The sequence below is a fragment of the Equus quagga genome, chromosome 2 (genome assembly GCF_021613505.1).
Source record: "Equus quagga isolate Etosha38 chromosome 2, UCLA_HA_Equagga_1.0, whole genome shotgun sequence".
NCBI lineage: Eukaryota > Metazoa > Chordata > Mammalia > Perissodactyla > Equidae > Equus > Equus quagga.
Window position 1 is genome coordinate 47,471,955 of NC_060268.1, and position 18,882 is coordinate 47,490,836.

General features: G+C 39.4%; 1 protein-coding gene across 6 annotated transcripts in view; it reads left to right on the top strand.

Annotated features, from left to right (window-relative positions):
* Positions 1-18,882, top strand: part of MAPK6 (mitogen-activated protein kinase 6) — a 35,568-nt gene that overhangs the window by 1,393 nt on the left and 15,293 nt on the right. For 3 of the 6 annotated variants that reach the window (XM_046653088.1, XM_046653083.1, XM_046653085.1), the window contains exon 2: positions 17,574-18,763. In XM_046653088.1, the coding sequence (XP_046509044.1) occupies positions 18,209-18,763 (555 nt within the window). In that variant the 5' untranslated portion in view covers positions 17,574-18,208. Of the gene's footprint in view, positions 1-260; positions 423-15,753; positions 15,924-17,573; positions 18,764-18,882 lie in introns of those variants that run through there. The other 3 variants (XM_046653087.1, XM_046653086.1, XM_046653084.1) reach the window with 3 other exon arrangements.

The window sequence follows — 18,882 nt, forward strand, 5'->3', positions numbered from 1 at the left end:
GCGAGGGGCGGCGGCCGGGAGGGGCGGCCCGGGGAGCGGGAGGGAGCGCGGAGTCTCGCCTTCCTGGCGCGCTGCCTTCCGAGCTGCGCCCGCGTCTCCTCCCCCATCCCGCTCCGGTGACTCGGCCTCAGCTGACTCCAGCCGGGCAAAGTCTCCGGTGGAGTCGGCACGTTGCGCAGCGCGCCGCTTCCCCGGCCCGGCGCCCTGGCGTGCTCTGCCCAAGTTTCGAGTCTAGCCCTAAACGAGGTCGGGAAAACTCATCGGAGTCGGCATTCCTTGTTTCCTCGCGGTCTCCTGCAGCCTCTCCGTCGCCGCGTTCGGGTCGTGGAGCGGTGGTCTGTGAAAGTACCCAAATGAAAACTTGTTTTGTCAGTTTCCTAAAAAGGGCCTCCTCGCTTGGCTGTGCATTCTTATCTGACTGGGTGAGCTGCCTTGAAAAATCAAGGTGTTCCCGCCGCCTTTTGTTCCTTGGCTTAGTAAGACTCGACTGGTTCAGGTGTTACGTGGGAGCTCTGTGAGGCAGGATCTTTTTTATTCCTTCCCTGTTTTATTTTTTCTTTTGCTTGCTCATTGGAAAAGGTCCAGTGAAGGGAACTGGTGAGTTGGAATTAGAAGCCTACTGGGTTTGCAGCAAAATTCGTGTTCTTTCCTTCAGTGCTAAAAATGCCCTTAAGTCAGTCTCAGTATTAACTTTTTTTTACGGAGGCGAGATGATTTGTTAAAAAACGAACAGGGGATAAAATGGAGCGCAGCCCGCTTCAGGGTAATTTTCTGATTGCTTGATTCATCTAGCCTTGTTATTTTTTAAAGTTGTGATTGGACGTATCCTCCTCTCTTTTCAACGTTGGGAAACTGAGATGGAAAGAGTAAACTGACTAGAAGAATGTAGGGTCCAAACAGAGTCTGGCCCTGAAAGGGAACTGCCTCTAGAGTTTCTTCTTGGAAATGTCAGATTTTAATGTCTGGGGAAAAAAATTGAATTGGGTGGAAGAAGCTTTACATGTCTTTAATGAGTGGTTCAAACATGTTTATGAATGGCTTGCTATGTGCTGAGGAGTGTAAAGTCCCTTCACGTATATATGTTACATCACTTAATAAGAATTGCTTTGTGAAACGTGTAAAACTGCTTATTGGTCCTAAATTCAGTAATTGCGGTAACCTAGGAGAAATGCCAGATTTGACCAGGACGTGTTTTGTCACCTAAATCTTACTATTCAGAAAAAAATTCTGGGAAATGGAGAATTGTTTATCAAAACCTTTATATATGACCATATTTTGGAGATCAGTTATTTGCAGAAGAGGATTAAAAGAAGCGTTTGGTTACTTTCTGTGATTAAGAAAGAACCTAGAGAACATTGATTTGAAAATCAGTTAATTTTACGATAGAAAAAAGCACGTGTTCTAATGACATGTGTTAGCTCTGAAAGTGTTCCATTGTTTTGCATAAGTTAATTTAAGCGTCGTGAGAACTCATAACTGACAAAATAGTAAAGGTTGCTGACTCAGGGTAGGTTGCTGAAGGGGATGGGGTCAGGTAGGAGGAAGCTTAGAAGTGCTGCAAGTTTTGAGTTGGGTGATGACTCATCTGCCCACGGACTGCTACGTGGCCCTTTTTTTTTTTTATACACTGTATTTTTTTTAAATGATAGGCTAAAGTGTTTCTGTCCACATTATAATTCTCTCTCTCAAGAGAAACCACAGTTTCTCTAAAAAAGTAATGGCTTCTTAAATTGCATTTTAAAAGGATATTGTATATCCTACAGGTGGAATTTTGTAACATTTGTTGAGAGGAAAGATAAAATTAATTGCTGGTCAGTTGCTGCAATTAAATGTTTGATTCTAACAGTTCTTTGGTTATTATCGGGAGAGATTTGTTATGGATTATTTACAAAGGACAAATAGTCCTTTTATGAGGTGGGTAGAAATTAACCTTATGTTTTCACTGGTAATGTAAGTTATCCTTACAATATCTAGAAATTAGTTTAACTGTTGTAAAGGTACAGAAATGTTTAATCAGATATAGCTCTGAACATGATCATTTCACTCTGATGGAATTACACATAGTGCTTTCTCCTGATCTATATGAATTTTGTTTTGATAAAGATAACTGGAAATAGTTATTGTTATAGGCACAGTTTTTCATCAGTCTTTTTTTAAGATCAGCTGAATGTACACTTCCAAATTTAGGACTTACGTTGAAGTTTGGTACCAAGATAACTGATTTAAAAAAGCTACCGTTTAGCGGATTGGTTTAAAATAAGATTGAGAATAGCAATTTGTTTTAAAAGTGAGAAGAAAAAAACCTCCCTATTCCCTAGTTTTTCTTTGTATGCTATTTATCTTCCCAGAGTGATTTATTTGAAGAATTTTGTGGGCAGTAAAGTGTATCGTTACTGTGAGTCAAATCTTTGGAGAGATTTTGGAAGAGCATTGCGTAATTTATATAGAAGAACTTGAATAAAGTTTAATTCAAACTTTAAAATAGATTTCGCCTAAAGAAAATAGAAAAATACAAATGTAAAACTATTGTAGATTTTCCAAGCATCCAGTCACTTAGAGGTTGAATGTGTGTTTTCAGCATTTTTTTTTTTTAAAGAATGTAGGTAATTAGCTGTCATGCATAATTCGGAATTTATAAACAAACTGGGTATCTTAGCCTGTCTCCTTTCTGTGAGGTGTTGCCTTATGAAGGGGTCAGCCTCACCACTGCTCTCCAGTTCCTTGTTTGCATTGTCCACTTGAACCGTGTGTTACCCTAGGGCCCCTGTTAAAAGAGAAGGAAGATGCCCCAACAGTAAATTGTTTGCAGCCTTATTGGCTGCCCTGGTCAGCTCCTTCAGCCTGTTTTGTGGGCTGTTACATTACACTACCGCCTGCTAGTGGTATGGGATTTTGGTTAGTTTTATTGCTCAGAGCCCTGACTGAGACTTTACAAAAACAGCAATGATGTTATTGTAGTTAATGGCTTTTTTCAGGGAGTTGCTTTTGATGTGGAGCTGATGCTTTTAAGGTAACAGTGGTGTGGGCTGAGTCTTGCATTGGATTTTTTCCTCCATGATCTGCATATTTGGAAAATATAGCGTGCCCCTCTGATAGTTTTGAAAAGATTTGTCTTTCATACACGTCAGCCTTTTAAATCCATTTCTGAAAAGTTGTACAGAGAGTGAATGTTTATATAGCAAATCATATTTTCCCATTGATTTTCATTTAAATTTGATACGTCTTTTCATGGAAAAAAAATGGTACCACAAAAATTGTTAGAATCCTAGCATTTACTTCATGGAAGGGTCTGCCTTTGCAGGGTGTGTGAAGTCTTGTGCATTTAATTCTGTACAACCATAAACTGTAAAATGCTAGTGTTTACAGAGGGGTCATGGGCATTATCTTGCCCCAGGTACATCATTTGACCGCTCAGGAAACAGGCCCAGAGAGATGAGACGTTGGTGCTCAAAGTGTGATTTCTAGACCAGCAATATTAGCATCACCTGGGAGTTTGTTAGACGTGCAGAAGCTTGACCCCATCTCAAGACCTACTGAATTAGAACCTGTGTTTTAACACAATTCTCGTGTGATTGAAGTGCACATTCATTTCTAGAAGCACTGCTAAGAGATAGAGACATAGTTGCTCAGCTGGTTAGTGACTCACATCTTCCAAGTTGCTCTTTCCATTGGCCCTCCTGAAAAAAGTCAAAAGGAAAATTGAGGATCTAATCACTGCTAGTAGAACTTTCTGTGATGATGGAAGTGTTCTAGTCTGTGCTATCCAGTGAGGTAGCCTATAGCCACATGTGACTGTTGCGTACTTGACAGGTGGCTTATGCACCTGAGAAACAAATTTTTAATTTTATTTAATTTTAATTAACTTATATTTAAGTAGCTGCATCTAGCTAGTGGCTAGCATATTGGACAGCACATATCTAGAAGATCTTTGCCCACACTAAATTTAAAATAATCTAAGCTGTAATTTAATAAGCTTAGTGATATCCCTCTTCATTTACAAATTGGTAGGTTTCTAACTACCTGCTTTTCTAATATGCCCAGATATTATTTTATTAGTTTTATAAAGCAGTGACAATTTTCTGATTGATACTCTTGTATTCAATAAAGTAGACAATCTAAGTTGTAAGAATGTGCATTTGCCCATTTGTCTCAATAAAAGTGTTTTTGCTTGTATAAAAAACATTAAAAGTAGCTGTTAAATAAGTGTTCCTTAATTGTCTTGTGGATAGCATTGAGGGGGCAGTTTTTGTTTCTGGCCTAGCACCTCGAGGCTTCTTGGCACATGTTGATAGTTGCCAGATTGATCTGCCATTTGTTATGTTATTTCCAGACGCAGAAACGTTGAGTGGTTTTTAACTTCCCACTTTATGCAGTGGGAAGATTCTAACCCTGGAGTAAGCCAGACTGGCCTCTGTCCAAATCTTGACATTTATTATATGTGTGATTTCAGTGAAGTTGCTTTACCTCTTGAAACATCAGCTCTTGTTTGTAAAGTGAGACTTACAAGGTAGTGCTTATGAGTGACAGCAATAATTTGTCACTTAGAAATGCCTGGCACCTCATAGATGCTCAATAAATATGAAAATCCTTCCTTCCCCCTCCTGCTTAGCTTTTATAACCTTCTGTAATTTAGTCTTAGGCTTAAGATTCCAATCAGGCTTAAGACATACTCTGATTTTAAGTCTTGTTGATTCCCACCGGTTATTATAACTTCATGCCGTGCTTCATTCACGTTATATCCCTTCTGGATTCCTCCACTTGTGTTCTGGATTCCTTCTTTTGACTTCTTCAGGACTCATCTCGTGCCTGCATCATGAATTTTTCCCTTTCTGTTGGGTCACCTCTTGTTAGAATACAAATGTGCCCTAGAGCTATACTGTCCAGTACGGTAGCCACTAGTCACATGTTGCTATTTAAATAAAAATTAATTTTTTAAAAATTCAATTCCTCAGTCATGCTAACCACATTTCACTTGTTCAGTAGCCATATGTGGCTGTTGGCTACCATATTGGACAATGCAGGTATAGAAATCTGTTATAAACCCTCTCCTGATTCCACATTCTTCTCCTCTAGCTACTGCCTCATTTTTCCAGTCCTCTTTCAAGCAGGTTTTCAAGAGTTGTCTTTGTTTGCCCTCTCCACTCTCTGCTCTTCAGCCTACTTCAGACTGCTTTCTCTTAGCATCTCACCGCTGGAATTGCTCTAGTCAAGGTTACCAGTGACTTCCACTTACCAAATCCATCTTACAGGATCTTGTAGCAGCATTCAGCATAGTTGACCACTGTTTTCTGCCTATTCACCTGCTTCTCTTAGCTTATGAGATGTGTATTCTTGTTCTCCTACCTCACACCTTGCCAGACTTTTTCACAGGCTTCTCTCCTCTACCTGCTGCTAAGTATTGACATGTCCCAGAGTTTAATCCTGGGCTCTTCTTCCCACTTCGCTTTCTAAATTCTTTCCCCATGTGGTCTCATTCGACTTATTGTTTTAAGTAGTATCTACATGTGGATAATTCTTACATTTATATTTCTGGTTTAGACTTCTCACCTGGGCTCCAGACACATTATCCAACTGCCTGCTTGATATTACCACTCAGTTATCTAAATAGACATTATCTAAATAGACTTAACATGTCCGGAAAGAACTCTTTCTCCCCTATTGTTCCTCTCCCATCTTTCCCTTATCCCCCATATCTAATCCATCACCAAATTCTCTTGTTCTCGAAAATATCATTTGAAGCTGTCTCCTGTTTTATATCTTCATTTCTACAAGACCAATCTCAGCCACCATTGTCTTAACTGGCCTACTGAAATAGCTTTTAACTTGTGTCTGCTTTTACTCAACTGTCTTCTTCCGTCCATTCGCCTTCCAGTAGCCAAAATCATCTTTTTAAAATGTGAATGAAACCATGCCAGTTGTCTGCTTAAAATCCTTCAGTAGCTTTCCTTTGCTCTTAGTTATAAAATTCAAAATCCTGCCTTATGTGTCCTTTCTGCCTCTCCAATCTTATCTTTACATCAGTCCCCACTCTCTTTGCTCAGGATACTGTGTCTACACTGGCATCTTTTCTTTTCCTCCAAAATACCAGTTCTGTCCAGCTTTAGGTTATGTTTGCTGTTTCCTCTGTCTAGAATATTCTTCCATCTCTTAGCAATGCTGGTACCTTCTTATCAATCACGTTCAGCTCCTCAGATGGCCATTTCCCAGTCACTCAGTCATAGCACTTGGCCAAATCTGAAGTTATATTACTGGTTTACTTGTTTGTTAGTCTTTCCTCACTAGAAAGTAAACTCTCTGGAAGCAGAAGAACCTTAACTGTCTTATTCTCCACGGTATCAGCCAGCAGTGTCTGGCACACACCACATGCTCAGTAAATTTTTATGGACTATATAAAGTGTTTGATTCTCTTGAACCTCTAAAGGGAAAAAGTATGTTCAAGATTGTACTGTGGTCAATGTAACGTGATTCTGGACTGAATCCTTTAGCTGTCAAGTATACTATTGGTACAATTGCAGAAACTTACATGGGATCTGAGTATTAGATGGTAGTACTGTACCAGTGTTAATTTCCTGATTTTGGTTATGTAGGAGAATGTCCTGTCCATTGGAAATACACTCTACTCTCAAAGGCTCGGGAAGATGTGTACTGTACTTGCCGATAAAAAACATTACATTATTACTTGAGGCTTTGGTTTATAAACCTGAGGTTCAAATCCTGGCTCTCTCACTGATGTGTATTCTTGAATGCATTATTTAAATTCTCTAAAGATCTTCAGACCCAGTTTGCAATGTTGTTAGGAGGATTTAGTGTAAGAGTATATGCCCAGCACAATGCTTCGCACATAATACATTCTTAATCAAGCTTGCTATTGTTCCTTATATTCTCTTAAAATTCAAATATTAAAAAAAAATTCTATTCTCATGTTCAGTGCTATGACTTCCTTTATAATATAAACAAATACTTTTTTTCGTTAATTGCTTTTATAGTAGTTGATAATATGGGATAAATATGTACCAAATATGTTATTTATATCCTCAAATTAGAACTTTTGGGTCATATTCCATAATACAGTTTTTTAATATCTTAAAACTGTATACTTTTAATGTGGAAAGTAGAGCTTTCAATTAAAATATGTATATTTATCTTGGTTAACACAGTTAACTTCCATTTCCTTTGGAATTGTCAATGAATCTGTGGTATTTAAATGTTAATGTATTAGTTTGTATTATTTTTGATGTAAAAGCACACAAAACTGCTTGGCAAAACAAATCATTACTTACAATTGGTGATTTATTTAGTTTCCCCTCCTTTACTCCCCATTGATGGACATGTTATTAAGTAAACATAGTGATCAAAAAGGGAGGAGGTATTTAAGGATTACCTGTAAGCCTTTCATTAGTTATCACGGTGTATTTTAAATAATATAAATGGCTCATCAATACTGTGAACCTTACAGTTGCATGGGTCACCTTACCCCTTTCCAGCCCAGTGTGTTCTTATTGTCTTATATTTTACTTCTACATGTACTATAAATCCCACAATATATTGTTATGATTTTTACTTTAAACAATCAGTAGTCTCTTAAAGACATTTAAACGTGGGTAGGTTTTTTTAAAAAAAAGACTTTTATATTTTCCAGTTGTTTACTCTTTCTGGTGATTTTGTTTCATTCTGCAGATCTGGGGTTCCATTTGGTGTCATTTTCCTTCATCCTAAAGAACTTATTTCAGCATTTCTTGTAGTGAAAGTCTGCTGGAGACAAAGTCTTTCTGCTTTTGTCTCTTTGAAAATGTCTTTATTTCATCTTCATTTTTGAAATGTATTTCCCTAGGTATAGAATTCTAAGTTGATAGTTTCTTTTTTCTTTTGGCACATTGAAAGATGATGTTATATTGTCTTCTGTCTTTCCTTGTTTCTAGTAATAAATCAGCCATCATTCCTATTGTTCTTCTCTAGTATATACTTCTTCTCTTTCCCCTGGTTGCTTTTTGGTTGCTCTTTTTTTTCTTCCCCATTTTCCATAGTTTGACTATTGAATAATGTGCGTAGGTATGGTTTCCTTTGTATTTATCCTGCTTGCAGGTCATTGAGCTTCTGGGTCTGTGAGTTGGTGTCTTTTATCAGTTTTGGAAGGTTTTTGTCCATTATCCCTGCACATCCTTCTGCTCCATCAGCCCTCAGAACCGTGGGGCTCTGCCTTTCAGCCCAGCTGCCAGCTCTTTGGGCTGCTTGGACGTTTTCTTTGCTTTCCAGTACCACCTCAGGTTTTCTTTACCTTGTGTTTTTGCCCTATTTCTTTGCCTTAGAAAGAATATCTGCCTTAGACTAGAATGCCTCTCACGGGTTTATCTCATGCTTCCTGTCTTGTCCCCCGCCTTCAGAAGGCAGCTGCCTTGGACACAGGGGATAACTGCTGTCACTCATAAGCTTAATGAGATTCTCTCTCAACTTTACTGTCTTGTCCCCAGACTTTTGCACTCAGTGCGTACCCATGGGGAAGAGTTGGCAGGTGGGGCTTGTAACTGGGCCTCCTCTGAATTCTAATCTGTTATCTGAGTCCACATGCAGCCATTAAAAGTTGGTTACAAATTTGGCTGGTTTCTTCTTAATCCTGTCAGTGGAAAATTCCTTGGCCTTCTGCTACTTTGCCAGGAATGAGAATAGCCAAGGTCTCTTCTCTTATGAAGGGCTTTCCATTTTCTGGAATTTAGTTTATTTAGATTTCTTTGCATCCTTAGCTTTCTGACTTTCTTTTTTTAAGATTTTATTTTTCCTTCTTTTCCCCAAAACCCCCTGGTACATAGTTGTATATTTTTTTAGTTCTGAGTCCTTCTAGTTGTGGCATATGGGATGCTGCCTCAGCATGGCTTGATGTGTGGTGCTAGGACTGCGCCCAGGATCTGAACCCAGTGAAACTCTGGGCCACTGAAGCAGTGCACATGAACTTAACCACTCGGCTGGACCATTTTTTTAAACTATGATTTTGTAGCTTATCCATCTTGTCATGGTTTATAGGGTGAGAGTAATGGTGTCTTGCAACTTTCTGCATTCTAATCAGAAGTGGAAATCCTGAGCCTTTTATTAAAATTAGAAAATTTTAGTGCTGGAAGAGATCATAGAAATCAGGTAGTTTAGCTACATCATTTTGCTGATGAGGAACCTAGAAATGTGGAATGCTTTGATTACACGCCTAAGTTAGTCACAGATCCATCACTAGATGTCAGATCTCTTTAACTCATGGTTTTTTTTTCTTAATATGGCCTTAGTGAAATCAGACAGGAATTTTTCAATAGTACCAAACTCCAGTGTGAACCTGATAGGAAACTTACACTGTTTTTTATCTTGGAAGCTTTGTTCAGGGCTGGAAAAAGTGAGAAACAAAGGAGGAAAGATATTCTAGAAAAGTTACATGCCATTCTGAGTCATTCTTTGAAAATTGGACTCTCCAACCAAGCATGTGGTTCTTTCCATTTGATGATAGTGCAGAAATGTTTTGTATAGCCTTGCTCAGTGTGGCCTTCTTTAAACTCTCACCAGGGTTAGCTCAAAAATGACAGCAGTTATATTTGATGTGCAGTCTGGAAAGCTGTGGTGCTAGATGCCATAGACTCTGTTAGGATGGACTGAAGAATAGTAAAATCAGTAATGTCAAGGTTTTGTGTATCTTCATGATACCTACTTGGTATTACATGGACTTGTGGGACTTTTTACAGAATCCTGCTTGTCTGAATTATATAGGACACCATTTCAGCGGCACAGCCCCTCCCCACTAGCTCAGCAAAACAAAACTGGAGCTATAACGAAGCTGAAGTGTTTTTCTTTCTTCAATCTGAGCAGGCTGAAGTCAATTGCTTTCTTCATGTGTTGGCAGACTACGTGTTCACCATATGGTGAGGCTCCTGAGGGAATGCCTGGAAAGGCAAGTACCATGTCTAGGAGTCTTCACTCATATTCTCCATGGCAGGTCAGAATGTGATCAGATTCTAAAAAAATTGAGGGTAGAACTTTCCTTCTCCAAAACCTCCTCTTATCAAGAAGAGTGTGCTGTTTACCTTAATTCATTCAGTGCAGTTTTTAAGGTGCCTACTAAGTACCAGGTACTATGTTCAGAACATGTCAGTAAAGCTACTTAGTCTCAAATCTTGTATTTTAAAATAGAGTTACAACAAAGGGGAGGTGAGTGGTGCCCTGGAAAATGCAGAGTAGAGGATCAGAATAGAGATCAGGTTAGCTTAGATTAGATTGGGGAAGGATGGCAAAAGCCAAGGGAAAGAGAATGCTGTTAGAAAAGAGGAATGTTAGTGAGTCAGGGAGGAATCTACTGTAATGCTCTAGGAGTTTGTACCCCAGGAGGTCAGGTTTATGTTGTGTTTTTTTTTTCTTTTTAACCATTTTGACCCCTACTGTACCTTAGTGCCTGGTATATAGTAAGCACTCGATAAGGTTTTGTTAAATGAAAATGTAATGGATGGATAGAAGAATTGAAACTGCCTAAAGCTGTTTAAAACACCTTGGTTCTCTCTGCTTCGGGGACCATATCAGGATTACATTTCCCCACTCCCTTGAAGTTGGTGTTACCATGTGACCTGCTTGGGTCAATAAAATGCGAGTAGAAGTGAAGTACATCATTTGTGGATGGAAACTTTAGGCACCAGTGAGACAGGCCCACTTCCTCCTTCCCTCTGGCACATTGAGTGGCGATGGTAGCTACTTCAACAGCTTGGATGACAGCTATATTGGACTTGTTGCACGAACAAGACTTAAAACAAGTGAAATCATTGAGATTTGGGGGTTATTTGTTACTGTAACATTATCTAACCTATCCTGACTGCTACAGAAATTTATATTAAGTTTCATCTGGTTGGAATCCTCAGATGTCCAAAGGTACTTGAAGAAGGAGGCTGCCCACGTCTCCTGCTTATATATTTGCTCCAGTGTTTCCTTAACGTTAGTTCGAAGAGGAGTCTGGGAAGTGAGGACTCAGGCGGGAGGGGGATAAAGGGGTATACTTATTTTAAAATTTCCAACTGTAAATTTGTAGAAGGGATTGTGTTTGTTTAATGTTTATATATGGCAGTTTCAAACACGTTTCCCCCATTCTGGGCATACTACCATAATAAGTGCTTGGAAACAAAAACCAGTGAAGTAAAAGACTGTGCTGTGCTTTCGTAGATCATAGACTTTTAGAGTTGGAAGGGTCTTTAGAGATTCTTTGACTAGTTTATCCGATCTGTGAAGTTCCAGTATTCCAATATGGATACCCTAGAGTAAATAGCAACTGGAGATGAGCATCAAAATAAACATAATGGCATTTATTGTATAATGGCTTTTTAAATGGTCAGAGGCAAATGGAAGTCCCTAATGTTAAAATGTATTTAGGCAGAGCTTCAAACAATTTAAGAACAGAAGTTGGGTGTAGAAGAGGAGTTTTTTAAAAATTGGATACTTTTTTAGAAGCTGTGTGATCATGTGTCTTTGGCTTTGAAAGTTTGTTTCTGTAGCTAACAGTAGTTACTGAAAGGCAAAGCCTCTTAGGCTTTGATGTTTTTGTTTTAAGGTGCTCCCTCCCACCGCAGATTCCTAAAATCATTCACTGACACTAGTTTGCACTGTGGGTCTCCTTGAGGTCCTCCTCAGGGATCCTGAGAGGGGTCTCTGATAACTCTTAAGGGTATCCTGCATTAGGAGCAAGGGCTTTGTCAAGAATGCATATGAGCAAGCAGTTAAGCTGTAGCCTTTGGCCTTCTCTGCCCTAGAAATTTAGTACCTTTGATGAGCGCTTGAGACATGATCTTAGGGAAGAGTGAATTTGCTATAACAACACCTCTCTGTGCCAGGGTTAGGAGACAGTCCTAGGCGAATATAAGTAGAGCTTAACCTTTCCCTCGCTCCAAAAGCAGCTAGGTTTTGGCTGGGGAGATGTGAGGCTGGCTGGATTCCAGTTAACTCAAGTTACTCACTTGACCCTAGAGAAGAGCAAAATAGGCAAGAGCCATTGGGGCTGGTGCCGAGGGGCGGGGGGGAGGATTGCGGGGGACTGTCAGTGAGTGTGATCAGGCCAGGTGCCCCGTGTCAGCATTTAACCTGAGAAGCAGCAGAGAGGAAAGTGGAAGAGAAAACCAGAAAAGTAATCTGAATGTTTAAGGCCCTCACCTCAAACTTGCTTTGCACATCCAGACTCCCTTTCTGACACAGGCGCAAGTTTCTGGATAAGAAGAGAAAGAAAATCCAGTTTCTATAGGATGAGATGGGGCAGAGTGAAGTTATTCTACTGTCTTGTCTTTCCTTCACATTTTATAACTTGACTTCATATACTTAGGCTTGACTCAGAGTACTAGCATTTCTTTTGGCATGAGGGTAGGCTAAGTGACTGAAAGCACAAGGCAATTTAGGGAAGAAGGAGTGCTTAAGGAGACAGTTGTGGTTAATGCAGTCCCAGAGAACTGCCTTATAAACGTAGGAAGCTGGTACCCAGCCTGGGCTACGTAGCTTTTACTTCTATATTGTGGTGGATCACTGAAAGAAGACCAAAGGTAAAGAATACAGCCAACTTCATTCTTACAAGTCATTCTCTGCACTTCATTATATTCACCAAATTGTTGTTAAAAATAAAACCACGTTGGCCCAGCTAATTAAACTTTAATTAATGATCCCTCTCCAAGCAACATAGTATCAGCACTGAGGTCAGTAGGAATGGGTTGCGTTTGGAGGCAGAGAAATTGAAAGGATGCTGGGAAGGGTCATTTTAGGTTACTGTCCTGTCTTAGTTTTCCCTTTCCTCCCTTGAAGTATGTGGAAAGTGCAAAAGGAACATGAAACCCCAGATCTTTCCTGAGTCTAAAATTTGAGCTTTGCTTTTATGAAGTTAAATATGAAAGATGGTGGAGAAAAGGATATAAATGAGGCATTTCGAGAGGTCGTTGATGTGGATGGAGGATGCTCTGACCATTAATCTGCTGGTCCAGTTGAATTGTACCTGTGTGCTTTAGTCAGGCCAGGGAGCTCCATGATTGGTGTGAAAGGTGGAGGTGGTTGGAGAGATCAGGATTTGGAATATAATTGCCATAAAGGTCAAGGTGATAAGGAGGAAGCAGTTTTCATGGTCATTAATAGTGAGCTTGGGAGGCCTCTGTCTTTTTATGGCTTACAGAAGCATACATCCTGACCTCCCTAATTAGGTCAGATCCTCCAGTGTGTAGGCTCTCATTGCATCCTCTACCATTCCTTGGTATCACTTTTCCCCTTTGCATCTCTCTTTTTCTTATTGTTAGTTTATTATTGTTTGTCTCCAACCATACTGTGAACGCCATGAGGGCAGGGCTCAAGTCTGTTTTTACTTATTTTATCTCCAATGCCTAGTACACTGACAGATACATAATATATGATTAGCAAATACTTGCTCAATGGAGCACGACTGAATTGGAGACATTTACTGGATTCACTTTATCATGCAGAGGCATAACATTACCTCCAACTTCCTGAGTACACTGGGCTTACTTTCCAAGCTTCTGGATGAAAAGGTCCTCCAGTAGCTGTTGATCTAATGGATGTTGAAGGACTTTCAAGAATAATACTCACAGAGCAATGAGGCAAATCACTGGGCAAGCACTGCTGTTGTAAATAATGGGTTCTTTTTTTCCCAAATGTTTTGTTGTTGCAATCCTCAGTGTCTAGTGGAATTACAGTTTTGTTGATAAATGCTACCTTCTTTGTTTAGAATGGTCTTATATTTCTGGAAAGTCTGTTCAAAGCTTTCTATATGGTCCTCACTGAATCTATAATGAGGATCTGCAGTTCTCAAACTAAGCACAAGTGTCTGCCTTCTCCAAGATGAATTTTTGCCTGCTTTCTACCCCTGTAAGTGCTGACCAGTCTCTGAGATTTCTGAAAAGGCATTCTCATCCTTATAGTTGTTTCTAGTCTATGATGCTTTTTAGTCTCACTACAATTTAAAAGGAGCAGATGTGGATGGAGCTCTTGAGTAGAGATTTTTCTCATTCTCATGGCTCTGTAATAATCTGGCTGCAATTCCTACTATAATGCTATTCTGTCAGATAATAGTGGTGGTGTTTTTGGCAGAGAATTATTTATGTTGGACTATGATTGCTCTATTAGAGAACTAGAAGCTTAAGAGAGTACTTAGAGATTTTACTGTTCTTAAGTCTGTAGAACTGACTTAAAAATATGCGTGTATCTAAAGCTTGAAACCTGATTGAGCTTTAAGGAATTGTCTACATTAGAGCCAGAAGGTAGGTATGAATAAGCATTCTAGTTCAGGTAGAGACTGGAAATGTGAAATTTCAGAAATGCTGGAGCCTTTGAAAAAAATTGTTTTTCTAGGATATTTGGTAGGAAACAGGAAATATGAAGATGTATATAAATAGAAAAAATGGGACAGAGGAAGACAGTATGAATTAGAGCCCTTTGAAAAACTGAAGTATTTGTGTGTTGTGGTGGGGGGGGGGGGGCGGTGAGGAAGATTGGCCCTGGGCCCTGAGCTAACATCTGTGCCCATCTTCCTCTACTTTGTATGCGGGGCACTGCCACTGCATGGCTTGATGAGTGGTGTAGGTCTGGGCCCAGGATCCGAACCCATGAACCTGGGCTGCTGAAGCAGAGCACGGTGAACTTAACCACTATACCACCAGGCCAGCCTGAAGTATTTTTTTTAATTCAAAAGTTTATTTACAGTCTTTAATTTAGCTTTTAAATGTTTTACTACAAATAGACTGATAAGCTATAGAATTTTTAGGAGTCTTCTTGTTTTGTCTTGTCTGATTTCTGAGAAGCAGATGAAAACTTGCAAACAGAAGAAACCATCTCTGTTACAGCAAAATAAAGAAAGCTATTATGCCATAAGTGTCCTTCACAATATTAAGCAGATAAAGGAGTGCTCATATTTTTAGAAAAAACTCAGGGATAGTAAATATCAATTTTTATTAAATAAAGCTGTTGCCATAGGGATCATCTGTCTACTTAGTCTCTGAGTTGTGAGTATCATCAGTGTTTCTTTCACATTATTATTTTTAATGTTTGTGGATTTCTCAAAATTGAAGATTTGCTCAGATTGAGGCAAATGCTTTCATCTTAATCTTAGATTCTGACATTGAAGTATGTAGGGCTACGAAGCAGGCAGGAAATAAAGGCAGATTCCCTGTTGTACAAAAGCATCACCACTGTGAAACAACTGACCTGTTTGAGAGTCCTCACTCTTCTTTCTCTTAAGCTACATCTGAAGGCGATTGAAAGTTGTCACATCTTCAAGTTCAGAATGGACTGCTTTATTTCAGACACTGACACAGTTTCTCACTGCCTTTAGATAATTGGCCCGTTGAATAAAGGAATGTTGCTCCTGTCCCGCTTCCAATCCCTTCAGACCCATTCAGAAAATAACACTGTATATACACGTATACCAGCTTTTAGATCAAAAGTCAGCATCAGGACGCCTTTCCATTTAAGGTCTAGGCTGTAATATTTGCTTATAGGCGTATACATTTAAATGAGCTACTCTGTGGCCTCCTAGTTGTTTTTCAGACATGAGATGCACACTCACCCTCAGTGGCTTTCAGGTGCTAGCCCTTCTGTCTGGAACAGTGACTGCCACGCAGCATCCTTGAGGCCCCTTCACTCCCTTCGCTCCAATACTCCCTTCTCAGAGAGGCATTCTCTAACCACCCTCCCTGTCCCCTTTCTTTTCTTTTTTCCATACTTCTTATCACCATCTGACTTCAGTGTGTTTTGCTTTTTTGTCAGCCTGTCTTCTCCCACTATAATATGAGCTCTTCATATACATACATGGATCTATAAGAGTCTAATAATTTGTCATACCTCGGTTTTTTCCAAAAGAAATAGCATATTAAAGATATGCTTGAAGCATGCCGTGTAACCCATCCTGATCCTAATCCCCTCCCTCATTCCTCAAGGTAATTATTATCATGAATTTCTTATTTATCAATCTCATTTTTTTATACTTTTGCTACATATGTAGCACCCATAAAATAGCATTATTTTGCATGTTTATAAACCTGATATAATTGGATTCAGCATGCCCATTTTTATCTGTAATTTGCTTTTTAAATGTAGTGTATATTTGGTCATTTCAGCCATCTCTATTCATTTTTACTATTATATAGTAGTCCACATATGAAAATAACTCATTCTCCTACTGTTGAAAGTTTAGGCTGTTTTTAATACTTTGCCATTACCAAAACAAAGTGAGCATTGGAATGTTCATTTGCAAGCATTTCTGTAAGGAGTGCTCCTTGAGGAAAAATTGCCAAGTCATAGGTATGCTATTTATTTATCATTTATGTATTTATGCCAAATTGCTCTGTGATGTTCCTTTACTAAGCTCCCACCAATATTACGTGAAAGTTCCTGTTTTTCCACCTTCCTCCTCAGACTTGATATTAACAGACTCTTAAATGTTTTTCCATTCTGAAATGTTATCTTGTTGAGGTAATTCAATTTTCTGATTATCAATGAAGTTAAACACCGTTTCATGGGTTTATTCACTGTTTGAATTCACTATTTTGTAAATTGAAGAGTGTGCTCTGTAAATTTCTTATTTATACTGTTAGGTTTTTGTTCATTGGATATTGATAGGCATGGTTAATAAGTAAACGTGTTCTTTAATGAACTGACGCATTGCAGGCTAATTGTGTGTTCTTCTAGAGAAATGTTACTAATGTTTTACCCCTCAAAAAAGTCTAAAGAATTCTGTAAAAATATTATGAACCTGGGGCCAGCCCCATGACTGAGTGCTTAAGTTCGCGCGCTCTGCTTTGGCGGCCCAGGGTTTCGCAGGTTCGAATCCTGGGCGCGATCATGGCACCGCTCCTCAGGCCACACTGGGCCGGCGTCCCACATGCCACAACTAGAAGGAACCACAACTAAAAATACGTAACTATGCACTGGGGGGCTTTGGGAGAAAAAAGGAAAAATAAAATCTTTAAAAAAAATGTATTATGAACCTTCCTTCCTTCATTCATTGGCATTTAAGAAATGATACAACCTAATGGACTTAAATATTACAAGGGATCTGGTATGGTGGGATCTGGAGTCTGAAGCAACACATGTGAATTGCTTACAACAGGTATAGCTATTTTTTTTTTTTAAAGATTTTATTTTTTCCTTTTTCTCCCCAAAGCACCCTGGTACATAGTTGTATATTCTTCATTATGGGTCCTTCTAGTTGTGGCATATGGGATGCTGCCTCAGCGTGGTTTGATGAGCAGTGCCATGTCCGCACCCAGGATTCGAACCAATGAAACACTGGGCTGCCTGCAGCGAAGCGCGCAAACTTAACCACTCGGCCACGGGGCCAGCCCCCAGGAATAGCTATTTTTAATTGAGGGTAATCTTTCCATTTAGTGATTATAAGTAAATAAGTTTACTGTCAATACCACATTAATTTACTACTACTGGTAGTAGTACTACATTGATTTACATTTAATATGCTACTCTCAGTAGTAGTTTATAGCTAAATGCCCGGTCATGTCATTTTACAAAGTTGAGGAAACTAGCATCTCCTGTAGTACTGACTCTTTTCCTTCTTTTTTCTCATTCCCCAGGTTGTATCAGAGTAAGATGGACGGTAGCTTTGATTGTGATTGTGGTGAGCTGGAGCCACCTGATCACTAACAAAAGACATCTTCTGTTAACCAACAGCCGTCAGGGCTTCCTGTTGAAATATATAGCAACAAAGGAAGAAAAGAAGCAAAACGGAAATAGTGCTTACCAGCACCTTAGAATGATGCTGCTCAGGACCAGTCCAACACTGAATGTATCTGCACTGTGAGGAGAATGTTCATAGAAGCCTGTTGTGTGCATATTTATTCACATTTTTGTTAAATGTTAAATTGTTTAGCACAGTAAATCTGAGTGCATAGTATGTCATTTCATTCCGTTTGAGTTCCTTGAGTGTTTTCTTTAAATGTCTGCAGAGTTGCTGCCCCTTTCTTGAACTATGAGTACTGCAATCTTTTTAGTTCTCAGTATGAGTAGAGCTTTTTGAGCTTTACATCTAAGGGGAACTCAACGGGCCTGGTTGGCATATGCAATGAACATCAAGAAACCATCTTGCTGTGGAAGCAAAATTATTTTTTTTCTCCCTTTTTGAAAGATCTTTCCTTTTGATGCCAGTTTTCTTCCTTGTTTACACAAGTTCAACAGTTCGAAAGGAAAAGGCAATAGTAAGGGTTTCAAAATGGCAGAGAAATTTGAAAGTCTCATGAACATTCATGGTTTTGATCTGGGCTCTAGGTATATGGACTTAAAACCATTGGGTTGTGGAGGCAATGGCTTGGTTTTTTCTGCTGTAGACAATGACTGTGACAAGAGAGTAGCCATCAAGAAAATTGTCCTTACTGATCCCCAGAGTGTCAAACATGCTCTACGTGAAATCAAAATTATTAGAAGACTTGACCATGATAACATTGTGAAAGTGTTTGAAATTCTTGGTCCCAGCGGAAGCCAGTTAACAGATGATGTGGGCTCTCTTACCGAACTGAACAGTGTTTACATTGTTCAGGAGTACATGGAGACAGACTTGGCTAATGTGCTGGAGCAGGGCCCTTTACTGGAAGAGCATGCCAGGCTTTTCATGTATCAGCTGCTACGTGGGCTCAAATATATTCACTCTGCAAACGTACTGCACAGAGATCTCAAACCAGCTAATCTTTTCATTAATACTGAAGACTTGGTGCTGAAGATAGGTGACTTTGGTCTTGCACGGATCATGGATCCCCATTATTCCCATAAGGTATGTGGAAAGCCACCCGACGTAGACCTTTAAACTGATAGACGTCATCAGGAATAGGTACTTGGATTGCCTTTGTAGTTGTGGCAGAATTTTTAGTTAGTTGTATTAAGCTTTACCTT